Here is a 20,080-nt window from a genome sequence, read left to right as displayed (position 1 = left end):
TCTATGAAATAATAGTCTACTATTAATAAGCTTTTCATTTAAATATTTTATACAATTCCTCTCTTTACAATTTACACACGCAGGTATATATATATATATATATATATATATATATATATATATATAGATATATGTATATATACCTATAAATAAATATATATTTAATCATTTCACTTAACTAGAAACCAAGCCTCAAATTAGTAGAAAATTGAATCTAAATATTATTTAAATTTAAAAACTAAACAAACAATGATCGTTGGTAATTTGACGTGGACTTGCTGCTCAAAATTTAATATTTTTTATAAACTTTAGCTGCTTTGAGACTGTCACTGAAACTTCGTTTGAAGATTTTGATTAATAGAAGCGGCATTTGGCAACGTATCAATCGACCGAAAATGTTTAATATACCTACTTTTACTAATTGTCAGTGCAATTCTTTAGATTTTGAGCTTCATAGAGAGTAAAATGTAAACGTGGAGGGCAAAGCAGATCATCCTTCGCGATGATTACAAAATCTAAAGTGCATAATGTAAAACATTAAAGTGTCGACAATGTCATTGTTGCAAATCAACGCTGTCTCAATTCACCTGATTACTCTCAAAACAGTTTTCATTGTATTCTACCTTTTAGAATAACAGTGTATTATACTAAATAGTGATTTAACATTAATAATCTTTAATGAGGTCTCTTGAATCCGCCTTCCGCACGGCTAATAGGACTCTCAGCTTCCATTGTAACTCTACCTCGGTTACTTAGGAAATCCCTTATGTGCTGCACGATCAAATCTATAGCCACTGTAACATACCCCAATTTATTATTACTTTTTTTTAAGCCTTCGAACTAGATTTTTCGATATAAATTCAATGAGATAAAAATGTACAAGAACACGATGAAACATACTCAAAGCTACATGACTCAAATAAAAGACAACTAACTTTTTGCAACATTTATTTTTCCTTTTTTTTTTACACATTTATTCCATCACAGTATTACTATTATTATTGTTCTCATATTGAGTATATTGAATATATTGGATATATTTTAAAATACACGGAGAGAAAGATGATTTGTTTCACAGCATTCTTTGACGTTTAGTTTTAAAATCGTCGTTTCATCGTCATATCTAAATTTATATCATAATCTTTATTATATTTGTCCATTGGATTTATTATGCATATAAAGGTCATATCATATCACACGAAATTATGAAACAATACATGATGACTTGATGTTGATTCAAGAGTATAAACATTCGAATATTATATCTATTCACTCGTTTGCAGTAAAAAATGTAAAACAATTGTTTACGTGCAAAAATTATCGTAATGTAAATACATATGGGTGCATACAAAATCAATAATTGAACGATGTATTTCGAAATTTATGGCTTTTCTACCCGAGTTTAAATGATAGCTTCTCTTATTGTCGTATGACGTGGCTCAATAATCACTCTAAATGCTTGAATACAAGCGATAAAAGGATATCATCCATTTAGAGGTGGTTATAACAGAAAAAAGTGGTCCTCAATTGACCAGCTAGTATAATGAGTTCAAAGTAAGGCGTGCTATGTGTAGAAAAATATTTCACTTGACTGAAATCATTCCACATGTGCGCAGTGAGAAAAAGAAAATATGGATAATACATGGTTCGAGGGCATAGCTGATCATCAGGAATTGTAAATCGTTAGAAATATGTTATGATAATATATAAACTGTGTCGATCGGTTGATTATAGATCAGTCATCTGCTGAGCGTGTCGGATGATGCTGATGTTCGCCTACGATGGCGGAGGTATGAATGCTGCCCGGATGACGATTCAGCCTTTTTCGAACGTAAAATGTCCCAGATGTGGTGCACTATTAGGTCTATCGCCACTGCGAACATACCACAAACAAACCATTTGTTGTTGTAAATCGCTGTACATTTGATCTGCTTCGCTCTTTTAAACACAACACTCAATCCCGCCACACTAATCGTACCCTCAACCACCGGGCAGCACCCATAAAACATAAACTCATAGCTTGATAGAGATGAAATTAGCCGAGAGTAATGTGATGAACTATTTTAATGTTCATACATGGATTCATCGAATGAGCTCTTTGTTCGGCCTAGCCAGAGGACTGACCAACGTTGAGAACCTGGATACTTTTTAACGGTTAAAAACACTTGGTCAGTGTTGGAATGCTGTTTCCGTGAACAGCTATAATATCAAGACTCAAATACTCAGTGCAGAAATTCTAATATGCAATTGTACTTCTTGAAATTTCAGAATTTTCTCAGGGGGGCAGAGTTGAAATTCCGAATTTTTTGGTGGCGAAACTTAAAGTAATGAAATCAAACTTTGACGAAACATCAAAGTTTTGAATGTTACTAAACTTGACGCTCAAAGTTCCAAAAGGGTGTAACTTGGTCAAGTCAAAGTTTCGAATGTGCGAAAGTGAGATAATGAGAAAATTAAAAAATCTGAAACATCTAAATTCCGAATAATCGAAGATTTTCAGTTCTCTGAATTTCTGGCTTGGTGAAATTTCACCACTTTGATCTTTCTTTGTTTTGGATTTTTAATATTTTTACCTTGGGAATCTTGGTAATTCCGATTTTTCTGATTTTTGATACCCACTCGTTGACTAAACTACACTGTGCGAATATATTTTAATTTTCGGAATTTCGCTCTGTCGGAACTTTACTTTTGGGGACTTTGCTTTACCGTAACTTGAATTTTCGGAATCTTGCATTTTGGAACTTTGAGCCGTCGGGTTTCCGATCATTCGAAACTTTGTTGTTTCATTCAAGTTTGATTTCTTTACTGCAAGTTTCTCCACCTAATAATTCGGAATTAGGCCTTTTTGGAACTTTTCGAATTCGAAACTTCAACCCCGCTCCTTCACAGGTTGATACGACAGTCGATATGCAATTGTGAAAATAGGCGAACTTCGAATTCAAGTCAAGCGGTGCTCGCGTTGCGTGTTAGTAAAGTTGCATGGAAATATTATAAACGTAAATGAAATATGAATTGAGGATAGATGGGCCGGACCGTCTAGACGCAAAATTCAGAAAAAAGGAAAAATCCGTTTCAAAAATATACTGCATCGCTATTTACGCCAATGATAGTGACACCAACAAAACAAAATCCCTATTATGTAATAGAGTTGAATCTGAGTAAACTCGAGTAGCATAATTTAAGATATCAACAATTTGAGACGAGGCTTTCTAATTGAAACGTTCAAAATGCTTAAACCCTGGGGTCAGGTGTGGATTCTAATGTTGTTGGGCTTATTTTGCCCGCTGACCAGATTTCCACGAATTGTCAGAAAAATATTGCGATTTTCAAGTTAGTAATGTTATCGTAATAAAACATTATTGAAAGAACCACTATTTTCTTAATTTTATAATGACTTTGAAGGAACTAAAATTTCGAAATATGAGTGTGTTTTGTTTTATTACTGAATTGAAGCAATTCCAAAATGGTGAAGTAGTGTTTTTTTCTCAGCATGAATTATTACGATAACGTTACTAACTTTGATATAATAAAATATTCAGGATATCTTGCATCACAGTTTAGATTTAATGCACAAATTTTATTATTAAGAAACATCTGGTGAACCATAATTACAAAAATTCATGAGGTGAACAAAATAAACCCAAGATTATCGGAATTGGATAAAAGACCACCAGTTTAATCATTTCATGAATGTTCCAATTCGTAAACCTTTCTTAAATTGTGAATATCATAGTGTTATCCATATTTGATTAAAATTATTTCTATTACGTACTAGGGTCACCATCATTGGTACAAATAACATTGCTGAAAATTTTAGATACAGTTTTTTGTCCATTTCTAATTTTTTATTCAGACAAAATAGCGCATTTATCGGTAACTGCTACCACCACCTCCTACATGAAAGAAGCAAGTGCACATGACTTGAGTCACGTATTTGAGAAATTTCCAGCCTTTGACATAATTCGTATTGATTTCCGAACGATTGCTAGATCTGCAAACAGCAACATTGGCGTAAGCCAACACTAGTTGAAAATTTTTGATTGCCATGTGGTTTAAATTAAGCTAGACTTGCCTGTGTTATCAGCTCCTCTTGGTATAATGACATCCGCAAATTTCTTTGTTGGTAAACAGAATTCCTCGAAAGCTGGTTTCACAAAGTTCATGTATTGATTCAGCACATAGTCCAAGTCTCTTCCTCTCTCTTTGATGTCCCTTGGCACTAAAAGTAATATCCAATTCGTCAATTGATTTGTTCAATAATAATTCAGTGACAAAAAATTCGTTTTATCAGGGCTACGTAAATAATGTTCCAGAAAAACGAATTGTATTTTGAATCGTGTGGAAACTGGAATAGAAGCAATCTCACCTCTCCTGGCTAAGCGAGTGTCAGAGTCTGTGTCAACGAACAGTTTCATGTGAAAAAGTTCTCGAATTTCTGGAAAATAAAATACCAAAATTCCTTCGAATAGAACGACATCCGCTGGATAAATCGTCGTGATCTGATTTTTTAATCTGTAACAAGATAAGATAAATCACAGATTGTTTGAATAAATTATTCGGCTTCAAAACAGTTTTATATTGACTTTGAAAATTTGATTCATATTCCGAACAAGTGAACTGCAGAAATCATGAGAATTACAATTTATATTTACATAATGGGCTTGTTATTAATTAAATGACAAATCAAAGCACGATGAGTACATAAATACTGTTATATTTCCGCGAAGACTTGATGTAATAACTGCGTGATATGTTGCTTATTATGCTTTTGCGTCAATAAAATATTCAACAATCATACGATTTGTAAGATTGCTGACACAAACCAAGTGAGAATGCTGAAGAAAAATATTTTACCAAACTGTTTGTTATTTTTCATAAAACTCAAGACAAAGAATGACCGTGACAATCAGTACACGTTTTTTATATTATCAAGCATCCATCCCAGCTCAGCGTGAAACTCCGCATTGTTTGTAAACTCATTCAAAATCTGCTGAGTTTCACTTTACACATGATAAGGTGTCGAATATAAAAACGATTGCAGAATTCAACTTGGCATCAGACAAACAGCAAGTGCAACAGACAAAAACTCCAACGTTTTTTAAAAAAAGGTACAATTGTAATTTACCGAAGATTTGTCCGTTACTGAAAGATTTTGAGTGAAGTTATTTTGAACCAGACAATGAATAAAATGCATGGAAAACTTGTCCGAGCCTTGGCCATTTTTGCGATTGTTTCTGCCATTGCAATCAGCGATACAGACGCATGTAACAAGTGTGGTTACGACAAGTGTTCTGGTGGCTGTTCTGTACTTCAACTCCCAGCCCCAGTTCATCAACCGACATTCTCGCTGTGCAGCAGTTGCAACGAACCTTGCGTAAGTTTGGAATACTTTACGATTGCTTATAAAGTACTATTTGTAAAAATTTTGTAACTTGAAGCTTATTAAATTTCTTAGGCGATATCTGGAAATGTCTGGAGTAAATAGGATAAGCCCAAAAACCTTGATATCAGATCAAAAACCCCATAGTCTTATCGTAATGAAGGTTCTAATTATAAAACCTTTTCTCAAATTAGTCATATCTTAGCTTGTGTTACTCGAATTCACTCAGACACACTTCTACGATATAGTAAAAATGTTGTTTCATTCGAGTTCACCGTCATTGGTGCAATTAACATTGCTGAAAATATTTTAAGTGGAATTTTGTCTTTTCATAACTTCACATTGAAACACATAATCCACTTGAACACTGCATTTTAATGTAAGTTTGAATTTGCCGTTCAATGCAGAATCTCATCTAAGTTTCTGCTTTGTCGAATTCAAGCTGATGAAAAAAATTCATCCGAACATACTGCTTGGAAATTATTTTGATCATTCTGTGTTTCTGTATTTGTCCCTGCTTCAAGAATATATTTTCCAAAACACTAATTTCAATTAATTTTTTTGTCCAGGATGCTCCGACCTGGTACCCAAAACCATATTGCGGAGGCTGTTCGAGGCGCAAGTCTATCCGTCTAAACAATAACTGTGGCTATTACAATAATTGTGGGTGTTAATTCAAAAATCTGTAAATTCGATGGTTAATTAATATTTTTTTATAATTAATTAATATGACTATGAATAATAATTAATTAATATGACTTAGTAATAAACAACGCATAATGTAGAACAACAGTATATACAACAATAAATGTCTTGTCTTTACAAGTTTCAAAGTAAACATTGCTAAAAGTTTAATTTTGCTTTCGTATTATTCGTTCCGCATTTCTAACTTAGTTTCTTAGATGTCAAAAAAATATTTCTTCTTATGGCTGTTGGTCACAATAGAACCAGTATAAGTAATAATGGTTGATGTAGGACGCAAATTGCATTGTTCATCTGAACTTTCGAAATCAGGCGTACGTATTTTATAGTGATATAATTTTGGCATAAACTGATAATATGTAAACTATTCAATTTTAAAAGTTTTAATTTGTCTGTTTAAAACATAATATACAAGATTTTTGTAAAAAAAAAAAAATAGTACTTCTACCTTTATCGACCAAACAAACTCACCCTTTTTCATCCTATATTAAATAAAAAAACGAACAGAAAGGGTTAAAATTTCAACAATGCATTGCTCTTTTGACACTGGGCGCACAGCACAGTCGAGCGTTCCCTGGTTGGCTGTGCGACCAGCTGAGCGTAAGAGTAGCTTTTATTTACGAAATTATTGTAATTCCCAGTTCTCGTCTAGCGACCTCAATATTGCATGAAAACAGTCTCACAATGCCTCATTTTACTCCTCATTCTTTCAGGAATTGCGTAAAGTATCTCGGTTATGCACTTTTTGGCCAGTGAGATGCGGGAAATGTAGGAATAGTAACACATGTCAAAAAACCACACGTTTTTTTAAACGATTTTTGGGATATGAGTAAGTTTCTTGAATACTGCTAGAAAAGAGTGACGCATTGTCGAAATTTGAACCCTTTCCGTTCGTCTGTTTAGTTAATATAGGAAGCGAAAGGGTGAGTTTGTTCGGTTGGTAAAGGTAGGAATAATACATGACCTTATAAATATTATTCTCAGGCATCGAAATTACATTGGTGCAGAAAATCCATGCCAAATTCCAAACGGTTCTAATAAGTGATATGTTTCACACCTTATGACAACTATTTTCACACCTAGTTATAACTGCAAAAAACAAAATCACACGAATCTCAAAGTCATCTCAATTTCAATCTAATATACGAGATATTTGCAGTCAAAGAATAAGTTAACAAATCAATCAATTTCGATTAACCAGCCCTCAAAAAAATCATTTCCGAGTGTATCCTTTATTTAGTGATTAAAGTTCCTTTATTTAGTCATTGAAGAAGAAAAACTGTGCACCTTAACTCGATTACCACAACACTTTCAGTCGATAGTTTTTCAAAAAAAATTTCCGTGAAAATTCACTGTCCGTTAAGAATTAATGGACCTCGCCATCTCTATTGAAAATTAGGAAAACAGAAAAAACTGTTCAAATATTTTTTGGCAGTGTTATTCATATCAATGATAGTAGAGACTGAGGCTTGGGGTGTCCCAATTTAGGGTGTTGACGAATTTTTTCAAGTATACCCGCCAAATCGATTTCAAATAATTCAGAAACAATTGCCTAATTTCTTCAGATTTTTATCTCAATTCTAACCCATGCCAACAACAGTGTGAATTTCCCCGTTTAAAATTCAAGTTTTTTGGACATGTCTATTTAACCAGAAAAATTACATAACACTGTAATCCATGAACAGGTAAACAATGTTACCTATACACAGATCTGGAACAACTTAGCAGCTAACGTTCAATTAAGTAACATACATAAAACATACGACATAAATAATAACACGATTACTTGTATCCATATCACATTGAAATTGAATTAAACTTTAACATAGTAACTGTCGTTCTTGTAGATGCACAAGTTAGACCCAGTTAATCATATAACATTATGGAAATAATTCTACTTACAAAAGCATGTAGAGTCTAATACAATTTTTCAGTCTGTTCTTAACAGTTCTTTAAGTATTGCTCAGAGGTTTGAGATTATTAGGTAACTTATTGAATAGTTTTACGGCTTTAACAGAGTTGATTTTATCACTCACTCTTAGCGTCATATTTGGAAGGGCTATATTTTTATTTCTAGTTCTGCTTTCCGAATTTAGGAATGTATTCTTAGGGTTATCGTAATTAAAGTACAAAGATTCAAAAGCATATAATGGCTGCAGATTCAGTGGATTGTCTTGCCTGAATTGACTCTTCTTTATTGTATTCAATATTCTATTTTGTAGTCTGTGCAGTGGATCTAAATTGTTTTTATAGGCTCCACCCCAGATAATTATACCGTAGCCAATAATACTATGAAAGAGAGCATATTATATTGATCTGAGGATGCTAGATTGCATAAATTTAGCTAATTTGTAGAATATAAAAATCAAATATTTTGTCCTCTTGATAATGTATTCTATACCGAGAGAATATCTTGAAAGTTCGCAGTCGGTCATCGCCGACTCGGCACCACTTACGTTCTTCGTCTGTTTCTCGCAGGCTGGCCATCCCATCTTTAATTTTAAACTGTCAAAGGCCGTAAAATGACTGTATCGATGACGACGACGATTATGTATTGACAGGGAATGCCACATAATAAAAATGAAAGCATAATCGTCGTCGTCGCCGATGCAATCATTTTACGGCCTTTCACTGTTTCAAGATATTCTCTCGGTTTGATTATCTGACATTTTTTTTTATTTCGAAGGTGTGCAATAGGTCGTGATTGCATGGTATGATGCCGTGAATTTTTTCTGCGATAGTAGCAGTAATGACCACTAAAACTTGGCAATTACAGATTTATTAAAAATATTATTACTTTTGTAATAAAATATATACTTGGGATGTGTCTGAAACACATGTATTCTAAACAGGGAAATCCACCCTGTTTTTGGCACAGGTTAGAGTTGAAATAAAATTCTGAGAAAATTAAGCAATTGTTTTTGAATTATTTGAAATTGATTTTGGGGGTGTACGTGAAAAAATTCGTCAACATCCTAAATATAGGACACGCTACTGAGACTGTATAATTTAACTGGCTGAATCAGGATAACAGTCTTTGCCGTTCAGCCAATTAAATTATACACAGCTCTAGTGAATACAAATGAAACAATATCTCTACACTGTGTGACAAAAATGATACTGAGCAAATTTAAATAGAGAATCTAATATATCAACAACTGGGATAATGGTTTTATCATTAGAATGTTCAAAATGATTAAATATTGATGTTTTTGATCTAATTCTAGGGTTATTTTGTTCATCATAAAGAACTCTAGTGATCGTCTGAAGAAAGTTTCGCAAATCATTATCTTCAGAGTGGAATAATATAAATAAATTTTTGTAAGTACGGTAAAATAAAAGTTGGTCAACAATTACATTTGCATGTTATTATTTATCTATAATATAAAATTTCGTATACGTTTTTCACAAAATATCGAGGCTTTGGTCCGTGAGTAAAATGAGCCCGAAAAAATTAAAGTCGAACATGATCATTTTCATTGCTCTAATTATAAAACCTTTTCTGAAATTGTTGACATATTAGCTTGTTATGGGCAAATTTCGTCAGCATCGTTTCTATGGCATAATAGGAATGTTGCTTCATTTAAGTCCATTGTCATAGGCACAAATAACATTGCTGGAGATTTCTCAAAGATTTTTTATTTCTTTGTTGAATTTTTGACCCAGATAATGAAACACATTCATCTTTAATCTATGAACAAGTTCGCAGATTTAGAAAAAGACTTCAAGATACGACCGAAAGAGATACATACATACTGTTAGATCGATAGTCGTAGGCTGGTATCTCGCATTTAACTCCAGTCAAAATATCTCTCAAGGTCCGCAGGATTCTATCGTTGTCGAATGCATCTGGGTGGTCAAAGTTGAACTGTCCTTTTTCAGCTTTTAGCTTCTCACTGGGGGTCAACTCCCGATAAAAACTGTCCTGCGATATGCAGACAACTTGGCGCTCCGTGTGATCCATATCCACCTGTCCCAATTTTTCCATTATCCGCTTACAAACTGTGGACTAAACGTTCGTGTCAATGTTATAAGATGCATGATATAGTCAATAAAATGGTGTTCCTAATATCGTCAATATGATATTTCATTTTATACTAAGAATGACTAAAAATATAATTCATTATCTTTTTCCGAATAATCGTGTGTAGTTGATTACTTTTTCCTCACAATCGGTTTTTGTTTTTTACTCCCATGACTGGTACAATACAATATCAATTCATGTGATTAAAGTATCAATTATTATCATTGTCTTACTTAATAAGTACATCTGTTTGATAGAATAAATGAAAGATAAATGAATATTTTCACCTGAAATTGAAAAATATTTTCCACTATCAAGTCTACATACTGAAATTTACGACATTTTGGTTTCATATGCATGTTAAAAAAATAACAAATAATCGATTAATCCATTAATTTTTACCGAATCAATTGAGTTGCGTTTGATAATTTTGTTGGACTCCATCAATCGATGCATCGATCATTTTTAGCTGAGCAGCCATCGTTATTTTATACATGTATTGTTTTTATATGATGTATTATGTATAAGTATATATTTAGTGCTATAAAATTTTGGCTCTACTTTACTTTCCTTATAAATCTTCATAAAGATAATACTTTCTGAATTCAACGATCATCAGTCAATGATTATCGAAAGGCTAGAGCTTTGAGAAGACAAATTAAGGTGCTCCGAATAATTCAAACATTCTACTAAATTGTTTTTGAGTATGTTTAAAAAATATAACCTTTGTTTCATCCAGAATTGAAAATTTTCATCTGCCCTAAGTGATAAATTTCTTTTTGTATCCATGAAAAATGTAGTTTTCACTTGCGGTTAGAATAAATACTACATACAAAGATATTTTTCATTGCAATTAAAGTTGTGTGTTAATATTGTTGGATCTCTGTATGTTATATTCCATCTCACAGAGACACAGCAATATCGGTAGTACAGTGTCAAGGAAAATGAATATTGTAACATTACTGCATCTAAGGTTTTGGAATTACTCTATAAGAATAGTTCAATAAAATATAAACTGCTTTTATTGCTTGCCTTTTTCTTCATTTTACCGACAGAGCAAGCGCGTTTTCTTAAAACTGTAATTGATTTCTGTAACAACTTAGAAAGCATCAAATTCATTAATTGCAAATTGTCAACTTATCTCTTGGGAGAGAAAATTATTTTGTTGCTCCATGCAGGAGTAATCCGTAATATTTACATTGCGATATTCCGCCGGTTGAAGACGAGCTTCAACAATGCATTCGGTATTGTTTGAAGGTAGAAAAGTTATCATAACGATTCATGCCAATTATGGAAAAACCGTTAGTAATAAAACAAAACACACTCATATTTCGAAATCTTAGTTCCTTAAAAATCATTGTAAAATTAAGAAAATAGTGATTTTCCCTCAATGTTTCGTTACAATAACGTTACTAACTTCAACCTCGTTGGTATTCTTGGCTATAGTGTTTAATTGAACGTTGTATTCATGAGTATGAATAACGTGTTGACTATTAGCTTGAAAAAACGATCAAGATGATGATCGCTCAATGCAATGCGTGTTGCATTCCATATGCGAATAAAAACGCACTCGATGCGACACGTGTAGCGTCGAGAAACTGCGCCTCGTGTCCAGCAAATTGGAGTACCAATGACTAGGAACGATATAACCGCTAATATTTTCGAGTGGACTTTTACCTTGCCGCTAGCAGTTCCGCCGGACACGCCGATTAGGAAGGGCGTTTTTCCCTCGACGCCGTTCAGCCTGCCATTTATGCCGAACGACATCTTTCGTGACGCACAAAGATTCATCGTACCGTCAGCCATTTTTCTAACACTCTGTACAACGTGCCTATTCATGAACGAAAAACATGTGTGTAACAATTCACGCGACGTGGTGATCAGAAGCAGTTGCGGTTCCTTAACGCAGTCGATACCACCAATGCGGAACCAGTCATCAAGTTGCGACTGCGCCGTATCTGCTTTCGCCTGCATAAAGAAAAGACACGTGCATATTTGCGAATCTACGCGTCTCGGTGCTACTTCTGTCGATTATCGATCGGTTCGAAATAGACGAAAACTGGAAAATAAGGGCTGCTGATTAGGCGCTAACTACAAACTGCTGAAAACCAACTTTATTTCGTAACTTTGTACTAACTTTAACCTTGTAAAGGAAATAATCTGTAACTAGGGATCAAGGTTGCAAGGCTCGCTCGATTACAGCTTTTGAGCATTTTCTTGTTATACAACGATTGTGGTTGGTCGAGAACTGTGCTAAATTTCCTCAAATCGCTCGTACGTGTTTCGACCCATTGCGTCGATTTCCATATGTTCTAAACAAATACACTATGTGTGTACATTGATACGCCGAAAAACGTGATCTTGACTCATCTTAACTGCTCGGGAAACTTGAGCTTGAAGTTAGCTAGACGATAACGCAGTATTTGCGTTTAAACCCGATTTCCTTATTGGTCGAAATAACGCTAATTGTAACTTTTGCAAACCGCGGGAGATACGAACAATCGGAGAGCTCTTTAAGATTGTGCGTTGACAACGAGGCGCAACGCCCGTTAGTCTCTATTTATTATTAAACGCATCCGATTTTCACCGTCATCTTTTTTCTAATTCACGATGTAAAAACTCTGATGATAAATCATCAGCAGATACTGCGTTTATTATCGGTTTATTAGAACATAAACGATGTTAGTTGACATATTTTTGAGAATCACCGATGGAAATGAGGATTGTTGAAACAATAAAAATCAACGCTTATGGGGACGGGTTGAAACAATGAAAATCAACACTTATGGGACGGGGTTGAAATTCCGACTTTTAAAAGTTTCGAAAGCGCCGAGTTTCGAATTTTTTTGTAGCCATATTTGGCGTAAAGAAATCAAACTTTTACAAAACATCAAAGTTTCGAATTGTTCGAAACCCGACGCTCAAAGTTCTGAAAGGACAAAATGCCGAAAAGGCATAACTCTGACAAGTCAAAGTTCCTAAAGTACGAAAATGAGAAAATTCAAAAATCTGAAACATCGAAATTCTGAATGATAGAAAATTTTTAGTTTTATGATTTTCTGGCTTGGTGAAATTTCACCACTTTGAATTTTTTTTATTTTGAATTTTCGATGTTTTTACGTTCGGAATTCTGGTAATTCCGATTTTCAGTTTTTGCTGATTTTTCATACCCACTCGTTGAACAAATTACGCTGCGTGAGTATATTTCAATTTTCAGAGTTTTTCTTTATCGAAACTTTGCTTTTCGGAACTTTGATCTATCGTAAGTTGAATTTTCGAAATCTTATATTTCGAAACTTTGAGCCGTCGGGTTTTCGACTATTAGCAGCTTTGTTGTTTCTTAAACGTTTGATTTCTTTACTTCAAGTTTCGCCACCAAATAATTCGGAATTAGTCTCTTTAGGAACTTCAATCCCGCCCCAAACTTACGTGTAATTATTTTTGGCAGAATGGATAAAAATCTCTTTGAAGAATTCCATTGATAACGAAAAATAGCTGCGCTCGCGTAGCGGTTTTTTTTTATCGCTGATCAATATCTGCACACGCAAATCAAAATTATCATAGTTAATTAAGCGTATAGTTCGCTGTTTTCTTCTGCTTCACCCTAATTAGGGCTATATCTAACTTCTCTATGCCCGTGGGTAATATTAACCACTTAACTGCATAGCGGCCTCAAGCGCGCGCGTGCCGTAACTGCAAAACCGCGAAATAGTGCCACAAAGTAGTTCAACGTTTTTAGGTATCTCAGGTGAATATTTACTTTTAAAAGCATGTATTTTAAGAATTTTTGAGTTCGACGAATCCGATTATGACCATAAGAAGTTATTTTGTCCGCGCATTCATACAGTTTTGAGCTCTTGAAGTTGACGAATTTTTTATCATCTTCTCAAATAGCGTCATAGAACAAACTATCTTCTTTTTTCGGCATGAATTTGTCTTTTAAGAAACAGTGAATAATAATATTTTTTAGTCCAAGCACGCAATTTCAAGAATTACCGAGTCATTTTTTTAATATAAGCTATAGGCTAGACTGTATAATAAACCACGTTGACTCAGTATTATAATTCTTGAAATTCCGTATTTGAACTCAAAAATATTACCATTCAATGTTTTTCAAAAGAAAAATTCATCCCGAAGAGAGAAAATGATAGTTTATTCTATGATGCCATTTATGTATGAATGCACGGAAAAAATAATTTTTTATGGATAAAATCGGATTCTTTGACCTCAAAAACAATTAAAACATATGCTTTCAAAAGTAAATATTCACCTGAGATACCCGAAATCATTGTATTAATTTATGACGCCTTGGTAGTTAAGTGGTTAAGGAAGAGATGCACAATTGGCGTATTGTTCTGAGGGTATATTGTTGACGCTGGTTGGCGGCAGAATAACATAACAATCTAACATCAGCGCGACTTCGGCTCGCGTTAACTTTTTAAAATGTGTTCGACGCACTTCGTGACGTAATCTGTGTTATACGAATTAACTCGTTATCGGCAGTCCGTGAACCATCTGACCTTAGAATTTTAATTGCTAGGGCACGGACTGCGTCGTCACGCCGTATCGCTGTATCAAATCCAGGAGATATGCCATTTTTTTGTAAGAAAATGACACAACTTATCACACGCGGACGATTTGTCTCCACCGGCACGAGCTACGAGGTACGTCGTATTCCCGGTCGCCGTTTTAAACACATTTGGCAACAATGGTATTATTATTGAAACGCTTTTCGATTAAAATTTAAACTTTTCACCAATTAATGTATATTTCGTACCATTATTATTCATCACTCCCTCACACAATTGATAATTCACCATGTGAATTGAAAGGAAAAGACATACTATAATAATTATCAACACATATTCAGATATTCTTATGTCTTTACAATAATTCTTTTTGTACAAGCAGCTGATAACAAAAACGCTTTGGAAATCTGCCCGTATGGCTCTCTATTGTCACAGAGTTATATTCAAGGATGAACCGGCCGTGTCGTATGAATCGATAGTTAGGAAATTAAAAAGAAAACGTTTAAAAAATCTCTAACGGTGATATTTGTGCCAATGATGAGAAAAAGTAAAACGCCACCCCCAGACCCTATGCAACAGAAATAATTCTGAGCTAATTCGAATAGCACGAGCTAATTAGGTTTGAAAAATTCGTGTAAAGCGTCTTATAATTAAACGTTCAACGATCCGATTCTAATGTGTTACATTTTTTTCAGACGATTTCTGAAAAACCGTGGTGAACAGAATAAGCTCAAATGCATTTGAATTGGATAAAAAATACCAGAGCTCAAGTATTTCGAACATTTTAATTCTTGCGTTGTAGAAAGTTGCTCAAAAAAAATTTTTCCACACAATAGGGATGTTGTTTCATTCGTGCTTACAATCATTGGTACAAATAATAATGTTAGAGAACTGGAAACAGTTGTTTCTCTTTTTCCTATCTTTCGACTCGGATATCACAGCCATCGTTTACGTGATAAAACCTTTATTTCCTACATTTCACTGAATAATTATTGTTGGATGATTCTCAAACATGTAATAATAATTCACTATCACTGTTATGACTGAGTGTTGATTCTCTGACAAGTCTTCTGATTAACCATAATCAGCCCACAATAAAGAATTAGATAATGGCTGATGAAGGCTTTTAAAATGTAACGCAATATCTTACAAAGATATCACTTACTCATAATCATGGTTAGAAGAAATGAGATGTATTTATTTTTGCTAATGTATTGTCACACTTTACACATTCACTCTATCAATTTCACTTACTTCTAGGACGTGATACGTGCTCTGAATACTTTACAAACAAATGCACAGTACTTGAGGGCAGCTAAAACGAATCATTCTTCGGGAAGCGAATCCATTCAGGATATGAAAAAATATCTTTTTCGGTACATAATTAAAATTTTTAATATGGGTATTTTTTGTATCATATATGTATCAAATTTATTTCTGATTCTCATTCATTGGGTATTCAATACTGCCTTGGTAAAACTACAATAACAATTTAACTCCGTACAAGTTTCGGGATGCTCCTGGAATTATTTATTGAATCATAGCGCCTGATTTTCTCTGCGATTTAAAAAATTCCTGTTATTCTCACACATTTCCACTTTCTTACAGTTCTTCTACATCCTACTCTCTAAATTATTGTCCATTTTACAGGTCTGGTTTGACTCTTGAAGATGTCGACAAACTGTCGATAATACATGTCACAGGAACCAAAGGGAAAGGATCGACTTGCGCATTCACGGAGGCGATACTGCGCCAATATGGATATCGCACAGGGTTTTATAGTTCGCCGCATTTAATACATGTTACGGAAAGGATAAGAATCAATGGGCAGCCGATAAAGGAGGATCATTTTGCAAAATATTTTTGGCATGTCTTCAACAAATTGAGTAGTCAGAAGGAAAGCGAAACTGATATGCCTGCATACTTTAAATTCATCACTGTTTTAATGTTTCACATATTTCTAAACGCTGACATCGATGTTGTTATTCTTGAAGTTGGTGTTGGCGGTGAATACGACTGCACGAACATTGTCAGAAATCCTGTGTGTGTTGGTATTTCCAGTCTGGGATTGGAGCATACCATGTTGTTAGGAAACACGCTGGAAGAAATTGCGCACCAGAAGTCAGGCATATTGAAAGAAAATTCAATCGCATTCACAGTTCCACAACCAGACAATGTTGTAAACGTTATCAAGCAAAGGGCTATCGAGAGAAACTGTGAACTACGAATGGTACCAGATTTCAAATCTTACTATTGGACCAGAGATCCACCAGATCTAGGGATACCTGGTCCTGTTCAAGAGATTAACGCGTCTTTAGCTGTACAATTGGCGCACACTTGGATTCTGAAAATGGCAAACAGAAATTCACGATTTTCAAACGGTAACGAAGCAAATAATCGTCTTATTGATACGAGCGAAAACAATAATGCTTGTGCTGCAAAAATTCTTCGTAGGTCACAGTTCAATTCAACTTTTAATGGCAAAGAGAATTTACATCATAGTAGCCTCCTTCATTCAGAGTCTCAAATTTCTTCCATTTCCGCCACTCTCGATGAAAATAATGATTTCTCTATAATTTCCCCTAAGAAAACTGCCCTCGCATTGTCTCGCTGTGTGTGGCCAGGTCGCACGCAAGTATTGTGTGGTAGAACAATGGACTTTTACTTGGACGGTGCTCACACATCTGAAAGTGTTGAACATTGCGCCTCTTGGTATCTAAGTAAGGTAGATAATAAGGGCGCAAAACGTTTCCTGATATTCAATATAACGGGCGATCGAGACGTGTTGAAACTATTGAAGCCACTGAAACGTTTGCACTTTGAAAAAGTTTATTTTGTACCAAACATATCGGGGAAAACCGTTAAGCTAGATCAATTAGAATTGCAAACGACAAGTAGTCTACAGCATGAAAGATGCATGAGAAATCACGAGATATGGGGTGAAGAAAATTCAATGGTATTAAAAAATGTTTGCGAAGCATTATCGCACATCACTAGCACGTTTTACTCACACAGAAATACCAACAATGATGAAGGTAAACCACAGGTACTTATCACTGGGTCTCTGCACTTGGTAGGTGCTGCATTATTAGTTTTAGATCCAAATTTAACTATGAAAACGAATTACTGATACGAGGTCCAAAATTTTAACGCATGTATCAATATCATTCAGTAATGAGACGGGCAAAATTCCATACATAATATGGAATAAACAGAGCAGTGACGATTCACTGTTGTGGTTAAAATTCAAATCAAAACTAAGAGTTAAAATTTATCTATGCTAATATCATTCTTTCTCATTGATTTTATTTTACTGCAAAATTCTGTTTAGCTATGATATGCTGAATCATAGGCTGCCGACTAAATTGTGAATGTAAAATTTCCTAAGGATCCTAGATTTTTCCAGGAAGTGGAAACCTACTTTTGTACACTATAAAAATAATCATACATATGCCGAATAAGGACTTTCCCGATTTATTGATCAAGGGAACGTACCATGTGGGGATAAATATTTATGTCATTCGCTTTGTATTCATTTTATGTTGTATAGCGATTGAATACTTTTCTACATAAGATCATCATAACATCTACGTGAAAATTTTTACATATTTTTTATACTAAAATTTCTTTTGCTACAGAAAGGAAGAAAAAAACGATTTTTCTGCATAAATGTGATCATATTCATCCCTAAATACTTGAATTAAAAGATGTACATAAATAGATAATAATAGATGATCATAAACATTCTGTAACGTCTTTAGTCAACTTAGAATAAAGTTTTATTATTACCATTGCATTAGATCTCAGCGAAAAATAATTTTACTTACTCACGTCCTAGTTGCATACTGCTCAGGTTTTCAAACCAATTTATACTGTCTTCGTATTCTTATTTTTATTCAGTAATCGATACACTACACAAAATTGTATCGGATGGAAATAAGAAATCAAAAATCTTCAGTAGAAACAATAGTTATTATTCATACTTAACACTAATAATAACAATATTAATATGTACTTTAGTGGTACATTGCATTGATAGGTGTACCACAACGCAAGCAAGCTTCCGGCTGCTTGCGAATTTTTGTGGATTACGTTTGTACTTTTGAAAGAAGACGAACTAAAATTTCTAGTATAATTAAATATTTACAAGTAATCAACAGAAGTTTGAAGATTTCCGCCTACGCCATTAACGGGATCAAAACATCTTCGAACGATAGTCGATTTCGCACTCTGCCTCATTTTCCGACAAACTTAGGGAACCTCCGGCTCTTCGTCTGAGGCGATTATCTTCCGGACTCTGAAAAATAAAAACAATTGTCGAAGACATGTTATTCAATGCCTTTAATAATCAACTTGGAAAGTATCTTCCAAAGGCATTGATAAAATTACGTAAATATTTAGCGTCTTCCGTTTCTGTTTTAATGATAATATGGCAGAATGATGTTGGAAAGATGCATTTGACTACTAGCGAACAATCACACTTGAAAATTGCCACAGTTAATTCCAACCCAAATCAATGAAGCATAAACTTATAGCTGTTACGGGGATAATTTGTTTCGTTGATACTATATTAATTACCATGCACAGCTACAGAGAAAATGGAGAATATCCGTAACGTCCTAGTGATGGTCCTAGCTGAAAAATGTAGCATTTCTTTCTTTAAAAGGCGTACACAATGATTAACCCATGATTTTTTATACATGAACGATCATTAGTCTTCAAAACAACTATGCCAAAGTATTAATTTGATTAAATGTAATAAAAAGCGCTAGGAATTATACAATTAAAGTGAAGCTGAATTTAGACACAATATTTCATTTCATCCTGTAGAACGATCTTCGAAGTGATACATTTTTAGCTAAAGATGAATTTTAACATTCAAAAAGCTTGCGTTCTTTTACGTTATATCAACCCCACACACAAATTTAAATGGAAAAACTCACCATTTTCGCGAAAGTTCCATAGTACTTATAAAATTCTGAATTCTCAAGCAGTTACTTCGAACTAATTCAAGTGATTAAAAGTTGTGACGACTATCATTCACACTATTGCACCCCCAAGACTGTCAATATCTTAGCATCGATTGATACAGATGCTAGTAAGTGTAAAATAGAACCTAACTATCACGGGCACCTATCTGAGAATATTTTCAGTTGAGTATGTACGTACTGACTGGCTCGGAACTTCAGGATTCTAGTTTGAAGATTTCTAACTTAGTTCAGCTAAGAGATGTTATCGTTTATTTTTAAATTTGTATGAAGTTTCCAGTATATTTTGAAGTTTTTTTTTGTAGTAAACCTTTTGGATACGAATTTTCTAAATTTAACTGTTGCCACGAACTGAAAAAATACATCACAACTAAATCGAAGGCTCCGAGGATGACAGTCTGGCTAAATTGACTCAAATGAAAATGTAATGTGATGAAGAATCGTGCAGTCAAAGAGT

The 20,080-nt window shown here is 34.1% G+C and overlaps 3 protein-coding genes and 1 long non-coding RNA gene across 18 annotated transcripts in view; 2 read left to right on the top strand and 2 right to left on the bottom strand.

Moving 5' to 3' along the window:
- Positions 1-311: 311 nt before the first annotated feature.
- LOC124175737 (uridine-cytidine kinase) lies at positions 312-15,688 on the bottom strand. 5 transcript variants are annotated; one of them, XM_046556220.1, is made up of 6 exons: positions 11,305-11,394; positions 11,139-11,204; positions 9,835-10,091; positions 4,367-4,512; positions 4,073-4,219; positions 818-1,873 (listed from the first exon to the last, which is right to left on the bottom strand). In XM_046556220.1, exons 1-6 carry the CDS (start codon positions 11,377-11,379, stop codon positions 1,740-1,742), a joined length of 825 nt encoding a protein of 274 aa, XP_046412176.1. In that variant the 5' UTR covers positions 11,380-11,394; the 3' UTR covers positions 818-1,739. The 5 variants fall into 5 exon arrangements, with proteins under 5 accessions (XP_046412174.1, XP_046412176.1, XP_046412173.1 ...); XM_046556217.1 differs by lacking the exons at positions 11,139-11,204; positions 11,305-11,394 and adding exons at positions 11,784-12,074; positions 14,884-15,688 and having other exon boundaries at positions 819-1,873; XM_046556218.1 differs by lacking the exons at positions 818-1,873; positions 11,139-11,204; positions 11,305-11,394 and adding exons at positions 312-794; positions 11,784-12,080.
- On the top strand, positions 4,435-7,480 carry LOC124175741. Its single transcript, XR_006869224.1, has 2 exons — positions 4,435-5,374; positions 5,950-7,480. It is a non-coding gene; the product is annotated as an uncharacterized LOC124175741 (long non-coding RNA).
- Positions 12,093-19,967, top strand: LOC124175736 (folylpolyglutamate synthase, mitochondrial-like). 4 transcript variants are annotated; one of them, XM_046556212.1, is made up of 4 exons: positions 12,093-12,227; positions 14,647-14,770; positions 15,896-16,011; positions 16,286-19,967. In XM_046556212.1, exons 2-4 carry the CDS (start codon positions 14,696-14,698, stop codon positions 17,763-17,765), a joined length of 1,671 nt encoding a protein of 556 aa, XP_046412168.1. In that variant the 5' UTR covers positions 12,093-12,227; positions 14,647-14,695; the 3' UTR covers positions 17,766-19,967. The 4 variants fall into 4 exon arrangements, with proteins under 4 accessions (XP_046412168.1, XP_046412167.1, XP_046412170.1 ...); XM_046556211.1 differs by having other exon boundaries at positions 12,098-12,235; XM_046556214.1 differs by having other exon boundaries at positions 12,098-12,235; positions 14,647-14,817.
- LOC124175734 (neuropathy target esterase sws) overlaps positions 18,589-20,080 on the bottom strand; it is a 21,375-nt gene continuing 19,883 nt past the window's right edge. For 7 of the 8 annotated variants that reach the window (XM_046556197.1, XM_046556198.1, XM_046556193.1 and 4 more), the window contains one exon: positions 18,589-18,932. In XM_046556197.1, coding sequence (XP_046412153.1) covers positions 18,831-18,932 — 102 coding nt within the window. In that variant the 3' untranslated portion in view covers positions 18,589-18,830. Of the gene's footprint in view, positions 18,933-19,213; positions 19,271-20,080 lie in introns of all 8 variants that reach the window. The other variant, XM_046556196.1, reaches the window with a different exon arrangement.

The sequence above is a fragment of the Neodiprion fabricii genome, chromosome 2 (genome assembly GCF_021155785.1).
Source record: "Neodiprion fabricii isolate iyNeoFabr1 chromosome 2, iyNeoFabr1.1, whole genome shotgun sequence".
Taxonomy (NCBI): Eukaryota; Metazoa; Arthropoda; class Insecta; order Hymenoptera; family Diprionidae; genus Neodiprion; species Neodiprion fabricii.
This window is presented reverse-complemented; position numbering and strand designations above follow the sequence as displayed.